The 22,754-nt window shown below is 40.7% G+C and overlaps 1 protein-coding gene across 1 annotated transcript in view; it reads left to right on the forward strand.

Annotated features, from left to right (window-relative positions):
• Positions 1 to 22,754, forward strand: part of polrmt (polymerase (RNA) mitochondrial (DNA directed)) — a 104,873-nt gene that overhangs the window by 18,066 nt on the left and 64,053 nt on the right. The window contains exons 5-9 of the mRNA XM_072482096.1: positions 12,491 to 12,677; positions 15,415 to 15,564; positions 16,208 to 16,375; positions 19,224 to 19,394; positions 20,563 to 20,802. Coding sequence (XP_072338197.1) covers positions 12,491 to 12,677; positions 15,415 to 15,564; positions 16,208 to 16,375; positions 19,224 to 19,394; positions 20,563 to 20,802 — 916 coding nt within the window. The remainder of the gene's footprint in view (positions 1 to 12,490; positions 12,678 to 15,414; positions 15,565 to 16,207; positions 16,376 to 19,223; positions 19,395 to 20,562; positions 20,803 to 22,754) is intronic.

Here is a 22,754-nt window from a genome sequence, read left to right on the forward strand (position 1 = left end):
ACCCACTTAAGCCCTCACTTCCACCCAATCCCCATATCCCAGTAACCCCTCCTAACCTTTTTGGTCACTAAGGGCAATTTATCACAGCCAATCCACCTAACCTGCACGTCTTTGGACTGTGGGAGGAAACCGGAGCACTTGGAGGAATCCCACGCACACACTGGGAGAACGTGCAGACAGTGACCCAGCGGGGAATCGAACCTGGGACCCTGGCACTATGAAGCCACAGTGCCTTGTGCTACCGTGCTGTCCAATTTTGCTTTATTCATTTATGATCTTTTCCAGTTGTAAACCTACCTTTTATTTGTCTTTGAAATTCAACAAGTAAACACAAACAGACATTCTTTATCTCCTTGTAGGGATCTACCATGCGGTTCAAGTGCAGTCTTGCATACACTTTAAAAACTCGGTAGAAATTTGAATTACACTTCTCGGATGTGAAGTAAGAATCTTTTATTGCCTCTACTGATTACAATTGAGAGAAACTTAAATCTATTCTCAATAAAGCCTTGCCAGCAAAAGACTTAAAGAGAAGCAATTTATAAAACAATTTTAACTTTCAAAAATAATACAGAAATGGTTTCTTTCTTAAGGCAAAGACAGCTTGCACAGACCTCAAGAGATTCAGAAGGAAAAATATGAAAATTAGGATAGCGAATAGTCAAGTAAAAATATAGATTGATCCGGATGGGAAATGGCTTCCTGAGCGTCTGTGTTTAAGGAGAATGTTATCAGTCGAACTCCATCTGTCCCTACCCCTGCAATGTGTTGATTGGCTTGGATGGATTTCAAATACATTTGGTTGGATGGTTAGTTGCCAATCATCAATGTGCAACATATATTCGGATATGTTGCATTTGTAGTATTTGAGTGTGTTGGAATGTGATATATCCTCTTAATCAATTCTAGTTTTTGCTGGTTTATTGCTGACTGCTTCTATCTGAATTCTGAACAATGGTGTGTTCATGTAGTCATGGCGACCTTGGATATGCTGCATGGCTTTTGCTATTTAAAACAATGGTCAGTTTATGATATAAATGTTACATAAGCTCTAGCTAGTTTCTTTGAATGTTTCAGATCCTGTGTTTTGCCACTGCAAATTCTGCAAGCTGTGTATTTAATCTAAATTATGCTTGAAGTTATATGATGAAATCCATTTTAAAATGGATTTTAAACTGGGCTTTAGTTTTTACATTTAAATGGCTAAATCAATTACCCTTTTACTCCTCATGCAACTTCCACCCAGGTTGTTTACTTGTGTCTCATGTTTGCCTTGCTCATCTCCAGTTCAGGTACCTGATTTTACACCTAATCCTTTTGATGATTTAAACCTTACTGACTGTCTTCAGTTAATTGAATTAATTTCACACACGCACAAACATGCATGCAGCCCCCACTGGCCCGAATCACGGTATCCCACAGTGACACTAGGAAAAAAAAAATTTGGTTACAAGAGGAATGCCTATTGAAGTTCCGAAGTCCAGAATTCTAATTGGAGCAATGAAAGATCCTGCTAATAGGGCAACAAAGCGCAAAAAATAAAGCAGATATTTAGAAATTCAGCTCTTGCAATCTCAGAAGTAAAATCTGTGCTGTCCTCTAGGGCAGTACGGTAGTACAGTGGTTAGTACTGTTGCTTCACAGCGCCAGGGTCCCAGGTTCGACTCCCGGCTTGGGTCACTGTCTGTGCGGAGTCTGCACGTTCTCCCTGTGTCTACGTGGGCTTCCTCCGGATGCTCCGGTTTCCTCCCACAAGTCCCAAAAGACGTGTTGTTCGGTGAATTGGACATTCTGAATTCTCCCTCTGTATACCGAACAGGCGGCGGAATGTGGTGACTAGGGGTTTTTCACAGTAACTTCATTGCAGTGTTAATATAAGCCTACTTGTGACGATAAAGATTATTATTATTAAGCTTTGATTTCTCAACAGACTAGGAATTGGTTGTTCGTCATTGTTTGTTGTATATGACAAACTACTTTCCCAGCATGCAAAACAGGGAGTCACATTAGTACTCACTTCCTTTCACTACTGTACGTTATAATGTTTGTTATTCAGTACTATTTCTCTCCAGAGATCTGTCAGACTTGCTGAGTTTATCCAGCATTTTCTCTTTTTATTTATTAAGATATTTAATTGTCCATGTCCATTTTGGACAAAAAGCACTATCCACCTCACATATCAGATTAATAATAATAATCGGTTAATAATGAAGAAAATCAAGCACTTAATTTGACATTTTGTATTAAATGTTAATTTTGTTTCCCCAATGATGCACTTTTTCAGGTTGGGTTATGTTTCTACGTTTTTTGTTAACTATCTAATGTTAACAAGTGATTGCTTCTGGACAGTCTTCCTGCACTTTTCACAGTTGTCATTTGGCTGTGCAGCTGTCAGCATGGTTTATGTTTTAACCTCCCAAGAGCTGGAGTGTTCATTCATCATGGGGTACTTTATGCATTCCAGCTGGCAGCTGAACAGCTTAAAAAGTGCCAGTAGTGCTAGGTGCATGACAGGCATCCTCAAGGATTTAATGTTTGCCGTTATGGGTTTGAGACAGATTTATTTCGCCTGAATTCTAGGTCACAAATCGATTTTTGGTCAAAGTACACGTTTTGGAAAGGGACCTAGGAGCAGGAATAGGCAATTCAACCCCCCGAGCTTGTGCTATTCAGTAAGTTCATGGCAGACATGTATCATAGCTCCATTTACCCAGCTTGGCCCCATACCCCTTAGCTAACAAATATCTGTGGATCTCAGAATTAAAATTACTATTTGTGCTACCGCCAATGCTTTTTGTTGGAGGGAGTTTGACATTTCTATCATCTTTTGACTAAAGATGTGTTTCCTAACTTCTCTCCTGAATGGCCTGGTTCAGATTTTAAGGTTATGCCCTATTGTCCTAGACTTCACAACCAGTCTGTTTACATAATGGTGTATTTGATATTCAGCATTGAAGGAGCTGATGCTCGTTTTTATATACCGCTGTGCTTCATGATTCATCCACTGCATATTAATTTTCACCTCAGAAATCAAGTAGACGACACCAATATAGATACTGTATGTTTGATGAATTCTTAGTATTCTTATAAATCGATAAAGGATGGTTAGGTTAAAGCAAAACTCAAAGCCAATCAAGGGCGAAGTCATTTGTTATTGGAGCGGTGAGTAAATCACAAGGTGTCTTTTTTAATGTGTTCAAGGTCATACAACAGATAATATGCCTTATCGATTACAGACACATTCGGTGAACTGTAGCCTACATTTTGTTTTTGACATATGCAGAAAGTAATTTTGAAGATTCATGGTGGGGTTTATAATGATACGATAGTGCATCAGTGATCAATATTAGTTGACTTCCATTCATGATTGACACGAAAGATCATTGTGCAGTCCGTTTTCTGGTTGAATAAAAAGTGGTTGCTAATAAGAATGCCTGTGATTAAAGTATTGTCTTTCTAACGGAACTATTTTAAGAGCTGAAAGCATTTTTAATGACTCCCAAGTGTACCAGCAAATCTATCTTTCTATCTATCTATATGCTTTGACTATTGTATTCTACTTGCAGAGTGTTGCCGCGCTATCCTGAGGAGTCGTGACGGGGCGGATATGGAAAGCATGCTTTTTCTTGTGTGAGAATCCAGAACTAGGGGGTCACTGTTTTAAAAATAAGGGGTCACCAGTTTAAAATCACACGATGAAGAGAAATGATTTCTCTTGAGGATTGAGAGTCTTTGAAACTCTGTCAAAAGGCGGTGGAAGCAGAGTCTTTGAATATTTTGAAGGCAGGGATGGATAGATAGATGGACAGATCGGGATCAACCAAACAGAATCTAATTCGTTGTGTGCATCGCATGAAATGTTAAAGAAAAGGAAAGCATTTTATATTTTCAATATAATGCACGCCACTCCTAAATTTATTTAATTTTTAAGAAGGCAAATTCTCCTCACGCACTCCTCTGTTTGTGAAGTGGAATATCTTCCTGGTTTGGGGCTATTTTAAAATCACTCCTGAAAGTAAGGAAGTGTCCGGTCAGGTTAAGGTATTTTTTAACCAAATCTTCCCATTTTTCCTCAAACACATACGAGGAAACGGTTCCAATAAACTAGGTTGCCTTCCAGTAGTTAATCTAAACCACCAGTTTATGTGTGAGTGGTTAGTGGCAGGTCATTTGACTATAGATACAGATTGTAGCGTGGTGGTAATGTCACCAGACTAGTAATCCAGAGGTCCTAGCGAATTTTGTGGATAAACATGGGTTCAAATCCCACCACAGCAGCTGGTGGAATTTAAATTCAGTTAATAAATCTAGAATTGGAAAGCTAGTCTCAGTAATGGTGACCATGACAACTGTCTTCGATTGTTTGGGATGGCACAGTGGTTAGCACTGCTGCCTCAAAGCACCATCGACCCGGGTTCAATTCCAGCCTTGGGTGACTGTGTGGAGTTTGCAGTTTCTCCTCGTGTCTGCATGGGTTTCCTCCGGATGCTCTGGTTTCCTCCCACAATCCAAAGATGTGCGGGTTAGATGAATTGGCAATGCTAAAATTGCCCCTTTGTGTCCAAAGATGTGCAAGCTAGGTGCAGTAGCAGGGATAGAGTAGGGGACTGGGCCTAGGTGGGGTGCTCTTTCAGTGGGTCAGTGCAGACTTGATGGGCTGAATGGCCTCCTTCTGTAGGAATTCTATAATATTCCCTGCGATAAAGTAAACGGAAACTATTTCCCTTGGTTGGGGAGTCTTAAGACTGGGATAGAGTCTCAAGGTTTGAGTCAACTCTTTAAGTTGTGAAATTAGGAAACACTTCTGCATGCAAAGGGTAATTGAATTTTGGAACTCTACGCCACAAACGGCAGTTAATGCTAGATTAACTGGAAATTTTAAATTTATATTTTCGCTATCCAAAAGTAATTTGGGATGTTGAGCAAAGGCAGGCCTATAGAGTTAGTTGCAGATCAACCATAATTTCATTGAATAGTGGATCAAGCTCAAGAGGATAAATGGATTCCTCTGTTCCTATGTTCTATTGCAGTTAAGTACGCTACTTCTAATATGCGTGCTAGTATGGGTATTTTCATGCAATCTACAGCACCTTTCTTTGGTTGAATAGTTTTGACATACATTTCTATTCATTTATGATTAAACAAATGTTAAATGTTAGTTTCCAAAATGTAGAGTAGTAATTCTCCATTTATACCATGGGCGGGATTTTCCGTTGCCCGAGGCCGATATCGTAATCGGCGATCTGGTGGAGAATCGATTCCGACGGCGGAATCAGGGCCGGGGCCGGTCTGCGAGTCACCCCCCCCCCCCCCCCCCTCCAAACTGGCGCCTCATCAGCCGGCCAACTTGCAATACTCCGCCCCCGATGGGCCGAGTTCCCGATGGCGCGAGACACGTCCTCACAGAAAGCTTTGGTCGGCCCGCGTGCTAGCCCCTCACTGGTGCGAGAATCGATGAGGGGTTCGTGCTGATTTTCTTCGCGTAGACCTCCCGCGGATTCTCTGTTCGAGCCGGCACTTAGCCCAGGAGCAGAGAATCCTACCCATATCTTTCATGTGAAAAATGTCCTACAGCACTACACAGATGCCGCTGGAAAATTGGTCCGACTCAGCTTTGTAGAAGCATAACACATCTTAAATATGAATGTCAGTTCAAACGGATCAGGTAACATGATTTTGGTAAGTTGAAATGTCATTTACGCTGTTGTGCACACACAAGGTAAACTGAAGAGTGGATAAGAGATGATGGAAAACAGTCTTGATGCTCAGGTCATTTTGCGCATAATGTGGACCTCTAAATTGCAGTTCGGCACAACACTTTCCAAACCTATTATAATGTACTGTGTGCCTAGGATTTCAGCTTCTGTACCCACAATAGTTTTTTGGCACCATTACCTGCTAATAACATTACCTGCTGCACCCTCTAGAACTGTGATATCTTTGTGTTCTGACTCACTCGCACAGCATATTGGTACACCAGCTGGATCGGACACATTGTTCCATTTTCTCAAAAGGCTAATCTCAAAATTCTCCCAAAATACTTCTCAGGAGTGTTAGCAGTCAAACATTTGACAATGGAAATGATTGCAAATGAAATTGAATGGAGCTTAATGGAATGAATACTATGGTTTTTGTTCTGACGATCTTGTAGAATATGAATTAAATCTAGCGCTAGTGTTGGAAACAAAACATTGTTACACTAACAAATCATTGTGAAATGTTCAACCAAATTATTTTAGATTTAACCTTCAGTGGCTGTTGCTGCACAGCAAACAGAATGCTCACATAGCAGCACTGAATGTTAGTGTTACCATACTGGTCAGTGACTTGGCAAATTAAGTACGATGGTCTAAATTTCCTTGCTATTGGGTCATTTAAATTGCAAAATAAAGAAATGTTTTAATTTCCTAATAATTGCTCATGAATGGGCGGCACATTGGCCCAGTGGTTAGCACTGCTGCCTCACAGCGTCAATGACCCGGGTTCGATCCCGGCCCCTGGTCATTGTCCGTGTGGAGTTTGCACATTCTTCCCGTGCCTACGTGGGTCTCGCCCCACAATCGAAGGATATGCAGGGTAGATGGATTGGCCACCTTAAAATGCCCCTTAATTGGAAAAATTCAACGTTTTTCATCAATTATGGGTTGGTAATAAAGTTTGCCAAACAGTAAAATCTGCTGCAAGAATTAATTTCACCAAACTGTCTAATGCTTTGTGCATTAATACTAAAGAATGGGGGAAATGTGCAGTTCTCAGTCTGTGCTGAGTTAGCTGATTTGTGTCAGGGCAATAATAAGCACAGTACCACATTCCTTGACATACTTCTGTTAAGGTGGGGAAAATATCACTCCGGTTTTCCCTTGCTGGTTTGCACCGTTGATACCTGCTGGAAAGTATGTATGAGATAGGATAGTGCTTGGTTGTGATTATTACATGAAGACTTATGGCTTCAGGTCAAACACAGGAAAGGACTCCTGCTGGTTAGCATCTACTGTCTTCCTTCTGCTGTTGAACGTTATTTGTAGGAAGATAGAAAATATATTCTGGGCGCTGGATTTCAATACCCATCGTCAAGAATTTCTTTGTAGTGCCAGCACTGACTGACAGCTGCTGAGGCCTGAAGGACAGAGCAGCGAAACTAAGTTGTGGCAGGTGGTGAAAGTACCAGAAGGTTACCACAGAACCATACATTACCAAGTGCCAGCACCTTCAGCAAAAGGTTGCAAAGTGGAGGGAAGAAAAAATACATTGTGACAGTGTGGCAATCACTTAAGTCTGGGCGTTGAAATTTAAATGCTAGTGCACTTATTGTCTACTCTCATTGGCCACTGCAGTTCATTCTATATTTTGTCTACTGCTTTATATTAATTACCATTCAGTGTATGTTTTACATGTACATTGATAAGAATACTGTGGGTAGGTAGCAGTTTTTTATTGTTCACAGTACTGCATGCTGTCCAACTTCTATGACGCTATCAAAATAGGGAGATGTAGATTCAAGGCAGTATTTGTTAAAGTAAGAAGGTAATTCTGGCCGTACAGTCCAGATATCGCAATTAAAAATAATGGTGATCTAACAGCGTTCATGGTTAATAAAATGTAAATTCGACAGCAACATAAAGCGATTGCATGCACACAATTGAAAGCAAAATCAGGAGGTAGGTGTCTATATTGCCCTGCTCGTCCAGGAGCTGTGTTATATCCATAGCTCTCACAGTCCAAAGATGTGCAGGTTAGGTGGATTGGCCATGCTAAATTGCCCTTAGTGTCAAAAAAGGTTAGGTGGAGTTAATGGGTTACAGAGATGGTGTGGGCTTAAGTAGGGTGCTCTTTCCAAGGGCTGGTGCAGACTCGGTGGGCTGAATGGCCTCCTTCTGCACTGTTAAATTCTATGCTCAGTCTTAATTGCTGCCAAACGACCTCTCTAGCACTGAAAATTAACATTTAGAAGTGTGGAAACTCATTCTTTCTCAAGTGTTTAAGAAGCTTTTCTTTACGTTTTTTAATCTCTCATAATCCTACCTTTCTTCACTTTCTACGTGATATGGTACTAAATTAAGTAGTCTAAGTATCTGTGGTTCAGGCTCTGTGCTGTTCAATATTTCTTCAATCTGGTTAAGGGAATATACAGTGGCTTGCCCTGTTCACACTGGTACCAGAACGTCTGCAGAGGGTACCCTGTGAAATGGCTTTCGAATCACAGCCATTTCTGGTGCAAAAGCTAAAAGAGAGTCTGTGATCATGCTGATTGCAAAACCTGGACTAGTATCTTCAGTGAACGAAAGGTCAACATAATGGGCAGGTCATCCTCCTCAAAAACCATCACAACTGCTTATCAAGTGTTTGTAGTTTTCTAATCAATTGGAAATGTTCAATATGATGGATAAAATAATTTGTGTCTGATACCTTGCTTGCACTGTAACTTTGACTTAGGAAGGTTCTTGGGAGCAATTGCAGTCCATTTGTAATTGGCTAAAGAAACCAGGCATAAAGATAGAGTTTAAATAAATAAATAAAAATAAAATTCAAGTTAGGCTTTTTGTCTCAAGAAAATGCAGCATACCATAAAGGTTGTGTTTTATTTTAATGGATTATGTCAGCAATGAAGTCAGGGCGCACAAACGCAGTGCCCAATGAAGTGATGTTTCATTTGAGTGCTGTAATTCTCTGAAAATAAGCATGGGAATAGCATTGGTTGAACAAACCTACCTGATGGGAGCAAGAAAAATGATACTGTACTTCCATATATAGATGGTGCCTTTTCAATTTTAGTCCCTCAAGAAAGTTTAAATAAAATTGATGATCTGTGAAGTACAGTAGCTTGAATGGAGCTGAACTGAGGTAACTGTTTCGTGTACAGCAACTTTCCACAGATAGCTATGAAACCTCCTCCCCCTGATGTCTGGCTCCACCTCCTCCCCCAATGCCCGGCTCCACCTCCTTCCCCCTCAATGTCATCTTCCTTTTCACTATCTCTATCTTTCTCTCATCTTCTCTTCCTCCCCCGCCGATGTCCGACGACTCTTCCCTCCTGATGTGTTGCTCCCTCCCCTCCAGCTGATGTCTGAACCCCCACGCCTACATTCCATTTCTCCCTTTCAATGGGACCTTTAAAATTATGTGCTTTAAGGCAGCTAGAGCTGTACAAAGGGGACGTGTCCTCCTTCACTCCATCTCTTTTGCACTTCGCCACTGGAGCTGTGGACGCACTTTTCTTTTTCAGCCTCACCCGGTCTTAGTCAGGAAGGTTGGGCGACATAGTGTAGCCACCTAAATTGGCCAACTCCCGATTTAAAATGGCGAACGGCAAAGGCTGATGGGAAAATCAGCCAACAAGACAGAACCCAGCGGCTGCAGGTTTGCTGTGTATTTACCTCTGCAAAAACCAGACAACATCGATACCAGCGACCATCAGCATAACAAAGTAAACAGCCATCTGCATACTGATGAGCAATCCCCGGAACAATAAGTAACATTTTGACACACAAAGCAAAGCCAGACTCGGCGCCAGCAGGAGCCAAAACAAAGGAGGTGAACGAGCACCTCACGACCGCCCATCGATCAGGGAACCGCTCCAGTATTGGAGAAAATCGAACCAAGCGATTGGGACAAAGTCCAATCACTTGGGACCAGGTACAGGGTCCGCCCTGAAAGGCGGGAAGCTCCTGGGGACTATAAGAGTTGAGCCCTAAGTTCAAATCGCTCTCTCTTCACCGCTCTGTTCTTCCTGCCCGGGTCACCCAGCAAAAGGAACCAACATTGGCCGTGACCGGCGCAGTGACTCCAGTGATCATCAAAATCGTAAGTCTTAAATCAACGCTCGCTACGAGATAGGTGCTCCTAGCTACCAATCCGTACCAGCTTCGAATCCTGCAGACCCAGAACCCGAATGAAAGGCCATTTGTTTCCCTGACCTGGTGGGCCAGTTCAAAGTTAAGTATAGGCCTGTTAGTTGTAGAAGTAGCTTAGACGTAGAATTTGTGCATGAGTAGCGATTACTGTATATAATAAATGTGCTTTGATTTAAATCTTACTAATCGGTGTATTGGATTATTGATTATTACTCGGACTTGAACCTCGTGGCGGTATCATAAAGATACCTGGCGACTCGAGAGCAAAGGTGATAAAACAGAGCAATTGAACCAAGGAGAAAATTAGCAATAGTAGGCGCTGTACAATTTAGTTGCAGGTCAGTCGGCCCCTCTGAAGAACTTACGGGCCAACGTTTCACATATCTGACAAAGGTTCAGCAACCTGAAAACTCTTTGTCTCTTCACAGATGCTGCCTGGCTTGCTGAATCCTCTGTTTTTATTTCAAGTTTCCAACATCTACAGTGCTTTGCTTTTGTTTTCTTTAAAATTAGTATGTTAGAAACAAATAGAATTTTAATCATTTTTTTTTCCCTTTTAAATTTAGAGTACCCAATTCATCTAGCTTGCACATCTTTGGGTTTCATAGATTATCATAGAATTTACAGTGCAGAAGGAGGCCATTCGGCCCATCGAGTCTGCACCGGCTCTTGGAAAGAGCACCCTACCCAAGGTCCACACCTCCACCCTATCCCCATAACCCAGTAACCCCACCCTACACTAAGGGCAATTTTGGACACTATGGGCAATTTAGCATGGCCAATCCACCTAACCCGCACATCTTTCGACTGTGGGAGGAAACCGAAGCACCCGGAGGAAACCCACGCACACACGGGGAGGATGTGCAGACTCCGCACAGACAGTGACCCAAGCCGGAATCGAACCTGGGACCCTGGAGCTGTGAAGCATTTATGCTATCCACAATGCTACCGTGCTGCCCTGAAAGTGAAAATCGCTTATTGTCACAAGTAGGCTTCAAATGAAGTTACTGTGAAAAGCCCCTAGTCGCCACATTCCGCCGCCTGTTCAGGGAGGCTGTTATGGGAATCGAACCGTGCTGCTGGCCTGGCATGGCCTGCTTTCAAAGCCAGCGATTTAGCCCTGTGCTAAACAGCCCCTGGGGGCGAAACCCATGCAAACACGGGGAAAATAAAGAACAAACAAAAGTACAGCATAGGAACAGGCCCTTCGACCCTCCTGCGCCGACCATGCTGCCCGTCTAAACTAAAATTTTCTACACTTCCGGGGTCCGTATCCTATTCCCATCCTATTCATGTATTTGTCAAGATGCCCCTTAAACGTCACTGTCGTCCCTGCTTCCACTACCTCCTCCGGCAGCGAGTTCCAGGCACCCACTACCCTCTGTGTTAAAAAAAAAAAACTTGCCTCGTACATCCCCTATAAACATTTCCCCTCACACCTTAAACCTATGCCCCCTAGTAATTGACCCCTCTATCCTGGGAAAAAGTTTCTGACTATCCACCCAGTCTATGCCCCTCATAATTTTGTAGACCTCTATCAGGTCGCCCCTCAACCTCCGTCGTTCCAGTAAGAACAAACCGAGTTTATTAAACCCCTCCTCATAGCTAATGCCCTCCATACGAGGCAACATCCTGGTAAATCTCTTCTGCACCTTCTCTAAAGCCTCCACATCCTTGGAATTTTTATCATACTGGAGAAACTTGACATACAAATACAAAATTAGATATTCAGTACTGGAAAGGTTGTTCGACAGTAATTATGATTTACTATGCAATTAAAATGCAGTTATACCTCTTTCTACAAGGCATAACACTTTCAAGCGTTTTTACAATGAAATTGGAGCGTAATAAGTTGAAATTCATGTTAATTAAAGTTTTCCATTTGTGGAGACTTCAACAATGGACCTTGTGGATGAACAATGAATCACTGACAGCAGATTTTGGATTTTCATGTTTAACTGTGTATTTGTGAACAGTTGTAATAATGGTGAAGGCTGACGGTTTTTGCAAAATAACTGCAAAATCTGAGCCATAGTGTCATGACTTAGACTTAACGTCTTTTCCAAAGGACAACACTCCATAACAGTGCAGCATTCCTTCAGTATGGGATGTCAGTTTAGATTTTGAATGAAACCCTTTGCCTTGGCTCAAATTCACAATCTATCAACCTCTGTGTGAAATACAGCAAGCTAACAAGGCAAAATATATTAATTGTATTTCCATGTGGATTGCTTTCCCAGGGTTGGACGGCACCAGATTGGTGCTTTGGTCAGTGTACGACCACAGCCCTGAATTCTTTCACTTGGCTGTCTCGCACTCTGTAACCTCAGAGTGCCTTCACAGCAAGGTGACCTGACCTGACAGCTCTCTGTTGGAGTGTGAATTTGACCATTCCCAAAAAGAGGAGTCTGAATAAAAATGACTAATCTATTATCTTCTCTTGTAGATTTTTTTTTTTTACAGCAAATGAGTTTGTAAATTATAAAGACCGAGTGAATACTGTGCTGTCTCCAGGGTATAATGGGTTGAGCCACAAAGTACATTAACAGGAAATCTGTATTCTTTGGTGAAAATTTAACATTTTTGCAACTTTTCTCTTTTCCAAAGTTACTCGTAACATGTATAAAATTACTTTCCAGATGCCTTCAGCAGCTAGAGGAAGATGGCTTCACAAGGCAAGTCTTGTTTAAGAATTGTTCGTTCCAAAAAGATGAAAGAGAAATGGTAATGAAAGCCATTTGTGATGTAGAGCCTGACTTCCAGCTCCACCCTGAACCTGATGTGGAAGTTTGCCAGTCTCCATTAGTGAAGGACTTTTATTCAAAGGTATGAGAGATAGAATTGCATTTTAAATACTGTATCTCACGGATAATAATTTTCACCGAATTAAATTACACACCTATCCTTTTAATAGATTGATCATTTCGTGACCGTACATAGTTCCTTCATTGCACTTGAATGACTTGTTTACAATATATATCATACACTGAACTTAGAGTGGAGTGAAGCCATCAATTGGTGGCTCCTCTGCACTCTAATTGATGTCTGAAATTTGTTTTCTGAAATCCCTGTTCTGCCACACTTACTGCAGTTCCAGTCAGTTACAATGGTCTAAACTGTCAGTTTGTGATATACGTGATGGCGCTCGTGCTGCCAGAGTGAACTGCGTTACTGAAAAGGTACAGCTTATTTGTCAAAGCAAGCCTGACCTTTAGCTGATGGCGCGCAGGAGATGTTGGAAGTGTTCTTCCTGCCTGTGACAGACGGGCCAAGCTAGTTTTTGATCAGTGACCTCTGTGAACCACCGGGGATAATCCCAAGCTAAAGATTTGAGAAGACCAATTTGCAAACAGCTGATGTTCAAATGAGATCAGTGTTGTAGGGATCACCCGACAATTTTAAAGGGATTGGTTTCCATAATAGCAGAGGCTGTCGTCCGCCTACAGAGCAACTTTGAGAGGTTTTACAGTTTAATTGTGGCATTAACATCATCATCATGCTGTTCTGCTGACTGAAAGCCTTTTTGAGATGCCATCATTTATTTGAATGCAATAAATTATACGTCATGTATTTTAAAGGCATCCTTTGAGTTGAAAATACCCACATATTATTGAAGGACATTGTGCTAATTGTGACCTTGAAAGCTTTTAGTTTTATTTACTGCAGCAAGAAATTGAATAACTATTGTTTGCGGCATTAAAAAGTGTCAAAATTCCACTTGGGTACTAGGATTAAGCAGCTTCACCAAAAACTGTTTTAGGAATGTTCTCCCAAAGAAGGTGTACTGAAAGGTCAATGGATATTTTGTATTCCGCGCACCTGCATGGGTGAGATAATCGGTAACAATGCCTGATAAATTTTGAAGCTTGAAATGTTTTATTGCTAATGCAACAAATAATTCTCATGCCATTTAATCATCAATTTGTTGAGCAGTTTCATTTTTCCTTCCTTTAGTAAAGGAATACAGAGGATTTCAGGTAACGCATATTAGATATTTCTTATTTGGAGAGCAGTGAGGTACTCTGATTTGCAGAGCTTGATGTTAGCTTGTGCTGGGGAGGGAGGGGAAAAAAATCACTTTAAAATGTACATGTGAAAATGTTGAGGTTGTGCCTGTATTTCAGTTGCGAGAGATAGCTGTGACAGTGTTGTGCAGCTGGAAAGCATGCTATTTATTTCTTCCCAAAACTCTATTGATTCCTTAACACCCGATACCCATGATTACTTCCCTGTGAGACGCTTCTCATTTTGAGATTTCTATGTTGAATATTATCATTTTTAAACACAGGCTTAGCTAGAATAAACTTGCAGGTATTTCTTAAATGACCGCTTATTCCCACAGTGAAGTAGACTGTTAAAAACCAAGAAATCGGCTGCAGATTGGGGGCGCTTTTGCACCTGTGTTAGTCGTCAGTGAGAATGGTGACGTGAGCGCAAAGTGATGATTCTGATGATTCTGCAATGGGGGGGGGGGGGATGCTGCTGGGAGCAGTTTCAACTCCTAGCTGATCAGGGCACCCTAATCTCTGTGGATAGAAGCAAATTACTGTGGATGCTGGAATCTGAAACCAAAAGTGATAATTCTGGAAAATCTCAGCAGGTATGGCAGCATCTGTATGGAGAGAAAACAGCTAATGTTTCGAGTCCACATGACCCATTGTCAAGACAAAGGGTCACCTGGACTCGAAGCGTTAGCTCTTTTCTCTCCCATCTCTGTGGAGTGGCCGTGCTGGTTTTATCAGGCTCCATACCACCAGCTTAACCATGTAAGCCATGCTCCCTGATTTTTGTTTGGTCAGAGTGCCATAAAATCTGGCCTGAGAACTCAGCTGTGCATCTGGAGAGATGCATGCCCGTTTTCAGTCGGAGCCTGACACTCTGACAAATTATGGAAAAATTTCACCCAATGTGTGGGCAATTTGTACTTGGCTAAGAACTACACTTGGGGCTGAAAGCCTGGTAACTGATAGATTGCCTCAAACACCTTGCCAAGTTTCTTTATTTTTTCTTCATTCTATTTGATCTAAATGGTGGTGCACAGCCGTTCCTTCACTTTTGCTGGGTCAAAGTCCTGGAATTCCCTCTGTAGCAGCACAGTGGGTGTACCCACACTTCAGGGGCTGCAGCGGTTCAAGAAGGCAGCTCACCACCATCTTCTGAAAGACAAGTAGGGATGTGCAATAAATGCTGGCCTAGCCAGCGATGCCCACATCCTGTAAATGAATTATTTTAAAAATGGTGTATCAGTAACCAGGAGCATCTGCTGTGCGCGTCACTAGCAAGACATGAGCGCATTGAAAAGAACCACATGGTATGGAGCCACACGTAGGTCCCTTCCCTCCAGGGCATTACAAAAGCAGTTGGATTTTTACAACAATTCTGCTCTTTGTATGGTCATATTCTAATCCTAGCCCACAAATTGCCTGGTTGTTTGAATTTAGTTTCACAATTTCCGATAGCGGGATTTGAGCTTCCTATCTCTGGGTTGGCAACACTATAATCATTAGGTGACTGTATTCTGATGAATTAACAGTAGTTATATTAAGCACCATTTTTATTTCAGGTTGAGCCCATCAAATACCCCAAATTGCATCTCAATGTACAAGAAATGAAGGAGAGATTTGATCGACAACTAAGCAAGGAGCAAGCGGATACCATTACTATTGATTCTGTTGAAGTAACAAAACCTATTACAGAAAAGATGAAAAGAATGGTACTTGTCTTCCAAGCGTATGCATGGTATAATGAAGGAAAATTGGAAGCATCTTTTATGTTTTCTTTTAATTTGGATCATGGTCTCTTCCTCAAATTAAAGACAAAATGTCAAATATTGGCTGCAGGCCCTGTGTCTTTGCTGTTTGTTGTTAATGATAATCATGAGCATCTTGGTCTTTATGTAACTGGTGCTGTTAACCATTGTTGTCAGGAATGTCAGATCTGGTTTTCCAGCCCTCATTTCTGCCTGGTGACATGGATCCACAAAATATTGAAAGAAGAAATGTGTTGTTTCAAATATCCATTGATGTTCTCTATTTTGTGAATATTCCATGTGATATGTACAATCTAATATTCTGTATTAATTTATTCAGTCCATCATGTGTAATTGACTTCCAATTAATACTTGTATATTATTTGAACCTTATAGGTGAGATATATGTATTTTGAACCCCTTTTTAATTGTGCCCATTTTTATATTCAGGATAGATGAATGGTGCATTCCTGAAGGCTTTAACATTTGTGTGGTAGCTGGCACAGTTACATCAGCAGAATTGTATTTTTTATAAGGCAATATGCACATGGCCATTATTTATTGTAATTGATAATCACCAACCAAAATTATGTTTTGACTCAATCAGCGCAACCGTCTGGCAGATTTACGTGCCAAGTGGCAAAAGTCTCTACTGCAGGCATTTCGTGAGTACAAGTTTCATTTGGCTGGTGACAGAAGCTGTTCCTGGAAAATGAATCTCTATCCTTTTCTCTGCCTGCTGGATGATAAGGAGTACGTAGACATTATGATACAGGTATGGCAGATAAAAGTGTATTCCCATTCATAAACCATTATAACACTGGATGCATTTTAGAACTTTGAGGGAGTTGAAGGTTGCTTAGTGGCAGAGCTGGCTTTGACAGTAGGCCTGAGGACATATCTCTGTACCCCAAGTCAGAATTTAGACCAGAAATTGAGTGATCAGTGTCTCCTGACTTTTACCCTTTCTGTACTTAATTTGAAATGCATCAGCTGCAATTGAATCTAAACTTTGGTGTAGATCCTACAGCTCAGGATTCACGCCAGGCTAATGTGAACAAGCTAATTCAATGTTCTGAAGACGAGTCTTATTGAACTTGAAATGCTAACTTTTGTTTCTCTCATCCCACACAAGAACATTAACTCTATAGTCGCGAGGTCAGGGGTAGAGGGGTTGATAGGGAGGAGGGAAGGAATTAGGACAGTGGAAGTTTGGGGAACAATGGAGGAAAGCAATGGAGACAGGGCAAATGGACAGTACAATTATTATTTGATCTTATGTGGAATTTCTAGCTGTGTATCTCCCATTATTGCTGGTTCTGGGGCCTTGTAACTTAACAAAGTAGAGGGAGCTTCATTCTGACTGAATTTCAAATGCTGGCAGAAACATTGTTCAGGAGCACAATATTAGTCCTGTTAAAGTCCAAAACAGGATGGGCCCAACATTGAAAACTTTTCTATATTCAATAGAGTTCACATTATTTTATATATATATATAAAACCAGATGTCTTTTCTGCTCATTTCAACTTGATCATGTTGTACACAATGGTCTTTGTTTCGACTAACAACCCCACATAGTGCCTTCAATGTGGTGAGAAGGTTCAAGGCACTTCACAAAGGAAGGGAATAGACTATGGGTGGACTATAAGAGAAGCAGGTTAGGAGAGGTAAGTCAAATGGGGTAGGTTTTGAAATCTTAGGTCAGAAGTGATCAAATAACATGTAGGGCATGACAGTTACTTGCATTTATATAGCATCTTTAATGTAGAAACAAATATTGTGAGGCTATGGCTGACTGAACAGAGGGGAGGGGAATGACAGTTCAGAAATGTAGGCTCGGTAGAGTGAAAACTGGGAATAGGAAATAGTTCACCTGGGGTTTGATTAGAGTGACTGAGCAAAATGGCAAAATCATAACTTGAAAGTGTCAAAAAGAAAGACTTGCATTTATAAAGCACCTTTCACGACCACAAGAAGTCCGCCAAGCACTTTGCAGGCAACAAAGTACTTTTTGAAATATGGTCACTTTGAAGTAGCAGGCACGACAGTCTATAAGCATATGGCAAGCTCCCACAAACACCAATGTGATAATGACCAGATATTCTGTTCTTGTGATGTTGATTGAGGGACACCAGGAATATACTTGCTGCTGTTCTTCAAAATAATGCTGTGGGATTCTTTGCTTCCGCCGAAGAGGGCAGACTGGTCTGCTTTTCACCTCTGATCCATGGCTAATATTGATTCCATAATCGTGCAAGATTCGATAGGGATGGAAGTAGGCGATATCCTGTAAGGTGGAATAGGTGGCCTTGGCAACGGACTGAATGTGAACTTCAAAGCTAAGCTGAGGATTGAGCAGGATCCCAAAGTGTTGAAACAAAAACAGAAAATGCTGGAAAATCTAAGGAGGTCTGACCGCGTCTGTGGAGAGAAACGGAGCTCAAGTTTCGAGTCTGGGTGACTTAATCAAAACAAAGTCAAGATTTAATGTAATATTCATCCACATTGGATTATGGAGAGCTTCAGTGTCATGCAAAATGTTATTGATGACTTGGATCCATGTGGTTCTATTCCTGTGAGTAGTTCAAGTGGTTCAAAGTTGAGGGACAACAATATGTTTGAGAATGTAGGGCATGTCACAAGAAATGCTGCAGCCTGATGGAATCTCAACTGAGATTCTAAACTGCACTTTTTGTTAGTGTTTTCCTTAGATTTATATCCAATTCAATAATTGCCCTTCTTAACCAAACATTTCAAATGCACCAAGCTAATTTCAAACAAAAACTAAAATTAGTTTTTGTAGAGGTACACATAGCTCACAACCCTTGCTACTATTTGAATAATAAATGTTGAACTGTATGTTCATAATACAGAAGCTTAAGAGTTCATCCAGCAGATAGGATGTGCAGGCAATCATTATAAACTTGGCTTTAAACTATTTCTTTAATGTAAGCCCAAACAGTGGGAGACTGTCCCTAGGAAGTGGTTTTCAATTTTTGGTGCACTTAGAATTCAGCTGATTGATTGAATTTCTCTGTTATATAGCTGCTTCCTCATCCGTGTGCATCCAAAACGTCTTCATATCAAAGCAAAATAATGTAGTTTGTTATATTGTTATGCTTAAATTGCCAGAAGATACAAACATACAAAATTGGTGGGGGAGGAATATATCCGATGATCTCTCAAGTCTGTAACGCACCACGATGGCTGAACTATCATAGCCAAAATGTGGTGGAATTGCCACTAGAAAGATGATGAGCTATCATTCAATTGTTGCAGTTCTTTCTGCTATTTAAGAATGTTATGATTAAGGAAATGTTATGCAAAAAATATTTGTTTTGCGATTTAAAAAAAAAAAAAGTTATGACTTAAGCCATGCCTTCAGGGTATTGCAGGCACTAGTGGAAATCTGAGATAGATACTGAAAATGCTGGGTTCTAATGCAGGGTCAGGGCCTGAAATGTCTTTCCCTTATTATAGATGCTGCCAGACCTGCAGAGTATTTCCAGCATTTTCTGTTTTGGTTTTGAACTCTAACCTACTTGTACCTACCTTAGAGGCGGTGATTCTTTGATGAATGAGCACCGTTTGCTCATTTAATATTTTCCATTCTGCTTTTCAGAGCATTGCAAATATCCCTCCAAATGGAGAGGCATTGCTGATGATCGCTAAGGAATTGGGTAGTAGAGTCTACAACAAGTATTCAATACGAAAGAAGATCAAAAATGAGATGGTCGATAAGATTAAAGAAATTTACTATGCTTACATTGAACTGTTGGCAAAGGATGCTGAGGTAAAGCCTACTGGATATTTTGTTTCTAGTTAAATTGTTTTACAAATAGAGAAGCAAATAAGTGCTCAAATGGTTTTTTTTTCTCAAGTTGACATCCTGCTGATTTGGAGACAATTGTGTATCATCAGTAGCATGCATCAGGACATTTTTGCATTGGCCCGCTGATTCGGCGTAATTAATATTTTGAATTCCTGCCTGGATATTTTCCAGAATTCTAATCTTTAAAACGCAGCTTATTAAATCTGGATAAAAGACCCCCTGAATTTATAGCAAATGACATTAGTATGGCTTTGTCCATCAGTTTTGTCACAGATATTTCTCAATACACTTCAGTAAAAATGAATTTACTTTTTGTAATATTCTTTCAAGCATTTGCCAGCTTTGGAAATGTACGTTGATAATTTGAGTCTTGCTCTTGCATAAGGTAAAAATCAATATCTTAAATGATTTTGAAATAACTGCTAACTATGTAACAAGTAGTAAGAGACAAACAGCACTATCAACCAGACTCACAATACTAATGCCAAAATGTTTCACTGGAGGGGGGTTATAAGATAATTCAGATGAGAATGCTAGTTTTATTTACCTGAGATAGACCAAAACTATAATAATCCCATATCGCAAAAATCCAGGAAAAGAAAATGCATCAGCTTGAATCATAAGTCAGTTCACAGATGTGAAACAAATAGTCAACACTAATGAAGGTTGCTTGGATTAGAGAGGGTTGAACTGCACTTAGGGGGCAGTGTTAGGTCCATTTTGTCTTGAGATTTTCTACACCTTGGATGGACAGAATAGATCAATGTTTTCTGATGGTATAAGTTGCTATTTGGGAAACAGTGAGGAAGACTTAAGAGCACTTTGGAGGAATAAAGAGACGTATGCAAATATACAATTCCTTTAAGTCGCAAGGATGTTTAAAGCCAAAAAGAAAAACAGTCGCAGTTCAAGTTTTCTAAGCAATTTATTCATTCAAGACCTCGGGATGTCCCAAAGTTCTTAAATTGTCGTTAATTGTGAAGTTATTATAGGGTAAACAGTCCTGGCCTTAATTGAATATAAATTCAAGACAACGATTGGGCATTTAAAAACTATTGTAATTCTGTTGCAAGCTTCTGATTTATTTATGTGGTAAAAACATAATTTTTAAACTGTGTTTCAATTCTAGTTGAACAACTTCCTGCCTCGTGAGTATTTCATTAAACTGGAAAGAGAGATGAATTTGGGTCCATCACTACGAACTGAAGATTCTCCTTGGCCGCATTTTCTGATTGTACATATGGGAACTCATCTAGTGGATCTAATGGTTCGTCAAATACAAATTCCCATAAACACCCAAAACCCAAGTCATGAGAAGAAATTTATTCCCGTCTTGTATCACATGTACAGCTTTCGCAGTAACAAACAGGTGAGGCGCAAAGTCATAGGTTTTCTGTGTTATTTGCGTAGAAATTGTACGGTCATTTTGAACAGTCTGTATTAACTTGTACCTAACCAGGCAAGTGTTGGTTACAGCTAAATTATTTGTGTTTGAGGTGGGTAAGTGGAGACTTATGGTAAGAAAGAAAGACTTGTATTTATACGTCTAAGACCTCAGGATGTCCCAAAGTGCACGACAGCCAATGAAACCTTTTTGCACTTGTAATGTAGGAAATGTAATGTAGAAAAAATGCAGCCAAATTGTGTGCCGCAAGGTCTTCCATACAGCAATGATGATAAAATGATCCTGATCTTGATTGAGGGATAAATATTGGCCAGGATGCCAGGAACTACCGCTGCTGCTCTTCAGAATAGTGTCGCAGGATGTTATGGGTCCACCTGAGCGGGTAGATGGGGCTTCAATTCAACATCTCAACTGAAAAGTGGCACCTTTAGCTGTGCAGCACTCCCTTAGTATTGCACTGAGCATTAGCTCAGTTTTTTTGCTCATGTCTGTGTGATTTGAATGCACAACCCTCTGACAGAAGAGGCAAGAGTTCTGCCTCCTGAGCCATGTTTGATATTCTTGTTATTGTGTGATTCATTATCTCCAAATATTGTGTGTCAGAAATGTCACGTTCCAGTTGACGTTACGACTGGACGTGAAGGTCCCATAATGGAGCCCTGGCTCAAAAGTCCGTAACTTGTACATTTTTTTAGGAAAATGTGGATGAGCAAAGTCACAGAACTGCCAATTAGCTTTTAAGAAGAAGAAAACATTTATTAAGCATGAAAAGTTTGACTATAATACAATACCCCTTCATTACCACTTCACAAATATAAGGATTTTAAGGATAACATGTGTTACAACATATATCTTACACTACAATGTTCCCAATAAACACACACTTCCTGTAATCCAACAGGCTAACTGTGGTCAGACAACACCCCATTCTGAAGCCCAGTGACAGATTCCACTCGATCAATCTTCTGTGGATTTCTCCACAATTCCACCCCCCTCCACCCCGATGATTATCATACGAGTGTTTCCAAACTTCCCTCTCAAAAAGATTAGCTTTAAAATCTTCTTTGAAACAATGCTTTCCTTCAGCTGTTTTCATCAAGGATCCCCTCCAGGTTTTCAAACTATTATTTCAAACAAGATTTCCTCTTAGTTGTTTCAGCAAGGGTCCGCCTCCATGTTTTCCAACTCTCCTTTAAGTATTCCTTTGTCTTGAATTGCGTCATGCATCCAAACATTTATACAAAGCACAGGTACCCAGTCCTCAACAGAATACTATTGTTTCCAAAGGCTGGAAATAAGGACATCAAACTTATGTTTGTTTCCGATGTCTGGCTTTTCCCGAGCCAACTGCACCTAGATTTGCACTTTCACCTCTGTCTTTATCTTCAGTGACCAGTACCCTGTTCCAATGGCAGTTCCTCATTTCCTTTTTACTCCAGTCTTTGCTGATGACATTATAAGAACGAGGAGCAGGAGTAGGCCATCTGGCCCCTCGAGCCTGCTCCGCCATTTATTGAGATCATGGCTGATCTTTTGTGGATTCAGCTCCACTTTCTGGCCCGAACACCATAACCCTTAATCCCTTTATTCTTCAAAAAACTATCTATCTTTATCTTAAAAACATTTAATGAAGGAGCCTCAATTGTTTCACTGGGCAAGGAATTCCATAGATTCACAACCCTTTGGGTGAAGAAGTTCCTCCTAAGCTCAGTCCTAAATCTACTTCCCCTTACTTTGAGGCTATGCCCCCTAGTTCTGCTTTCACTCACCAGTGGAAACAACCTGTCCACATCTATCCTATCTATTCCCTTCATAATTTTATATGTCTCAATAAGATTCCCCCCGCATCCTTCTAAACTCCAATGAGTATAGTCCCAGTCTACTCAACCTCTCGTCATAATCTAATCCCCTCAACT

The sequence above is a fragment of the Scyliorhinus torazame genome, chromosome 18, assembly GCF_047496885.1.
Source record: "Scyliorhinus torazame isolate Kashiwa2021f chromosome 18, sScyTor2.1, whole genome shotgun sequence".
In the NCBI taxonomy this organism is placed as follows: Eukaryota; Metazoa; Chordata; class Chondrichthyes; order Carcharhiniformes; family Scyliorhinidae; genus Scyliorhinus; species Scyliorhinus torazame.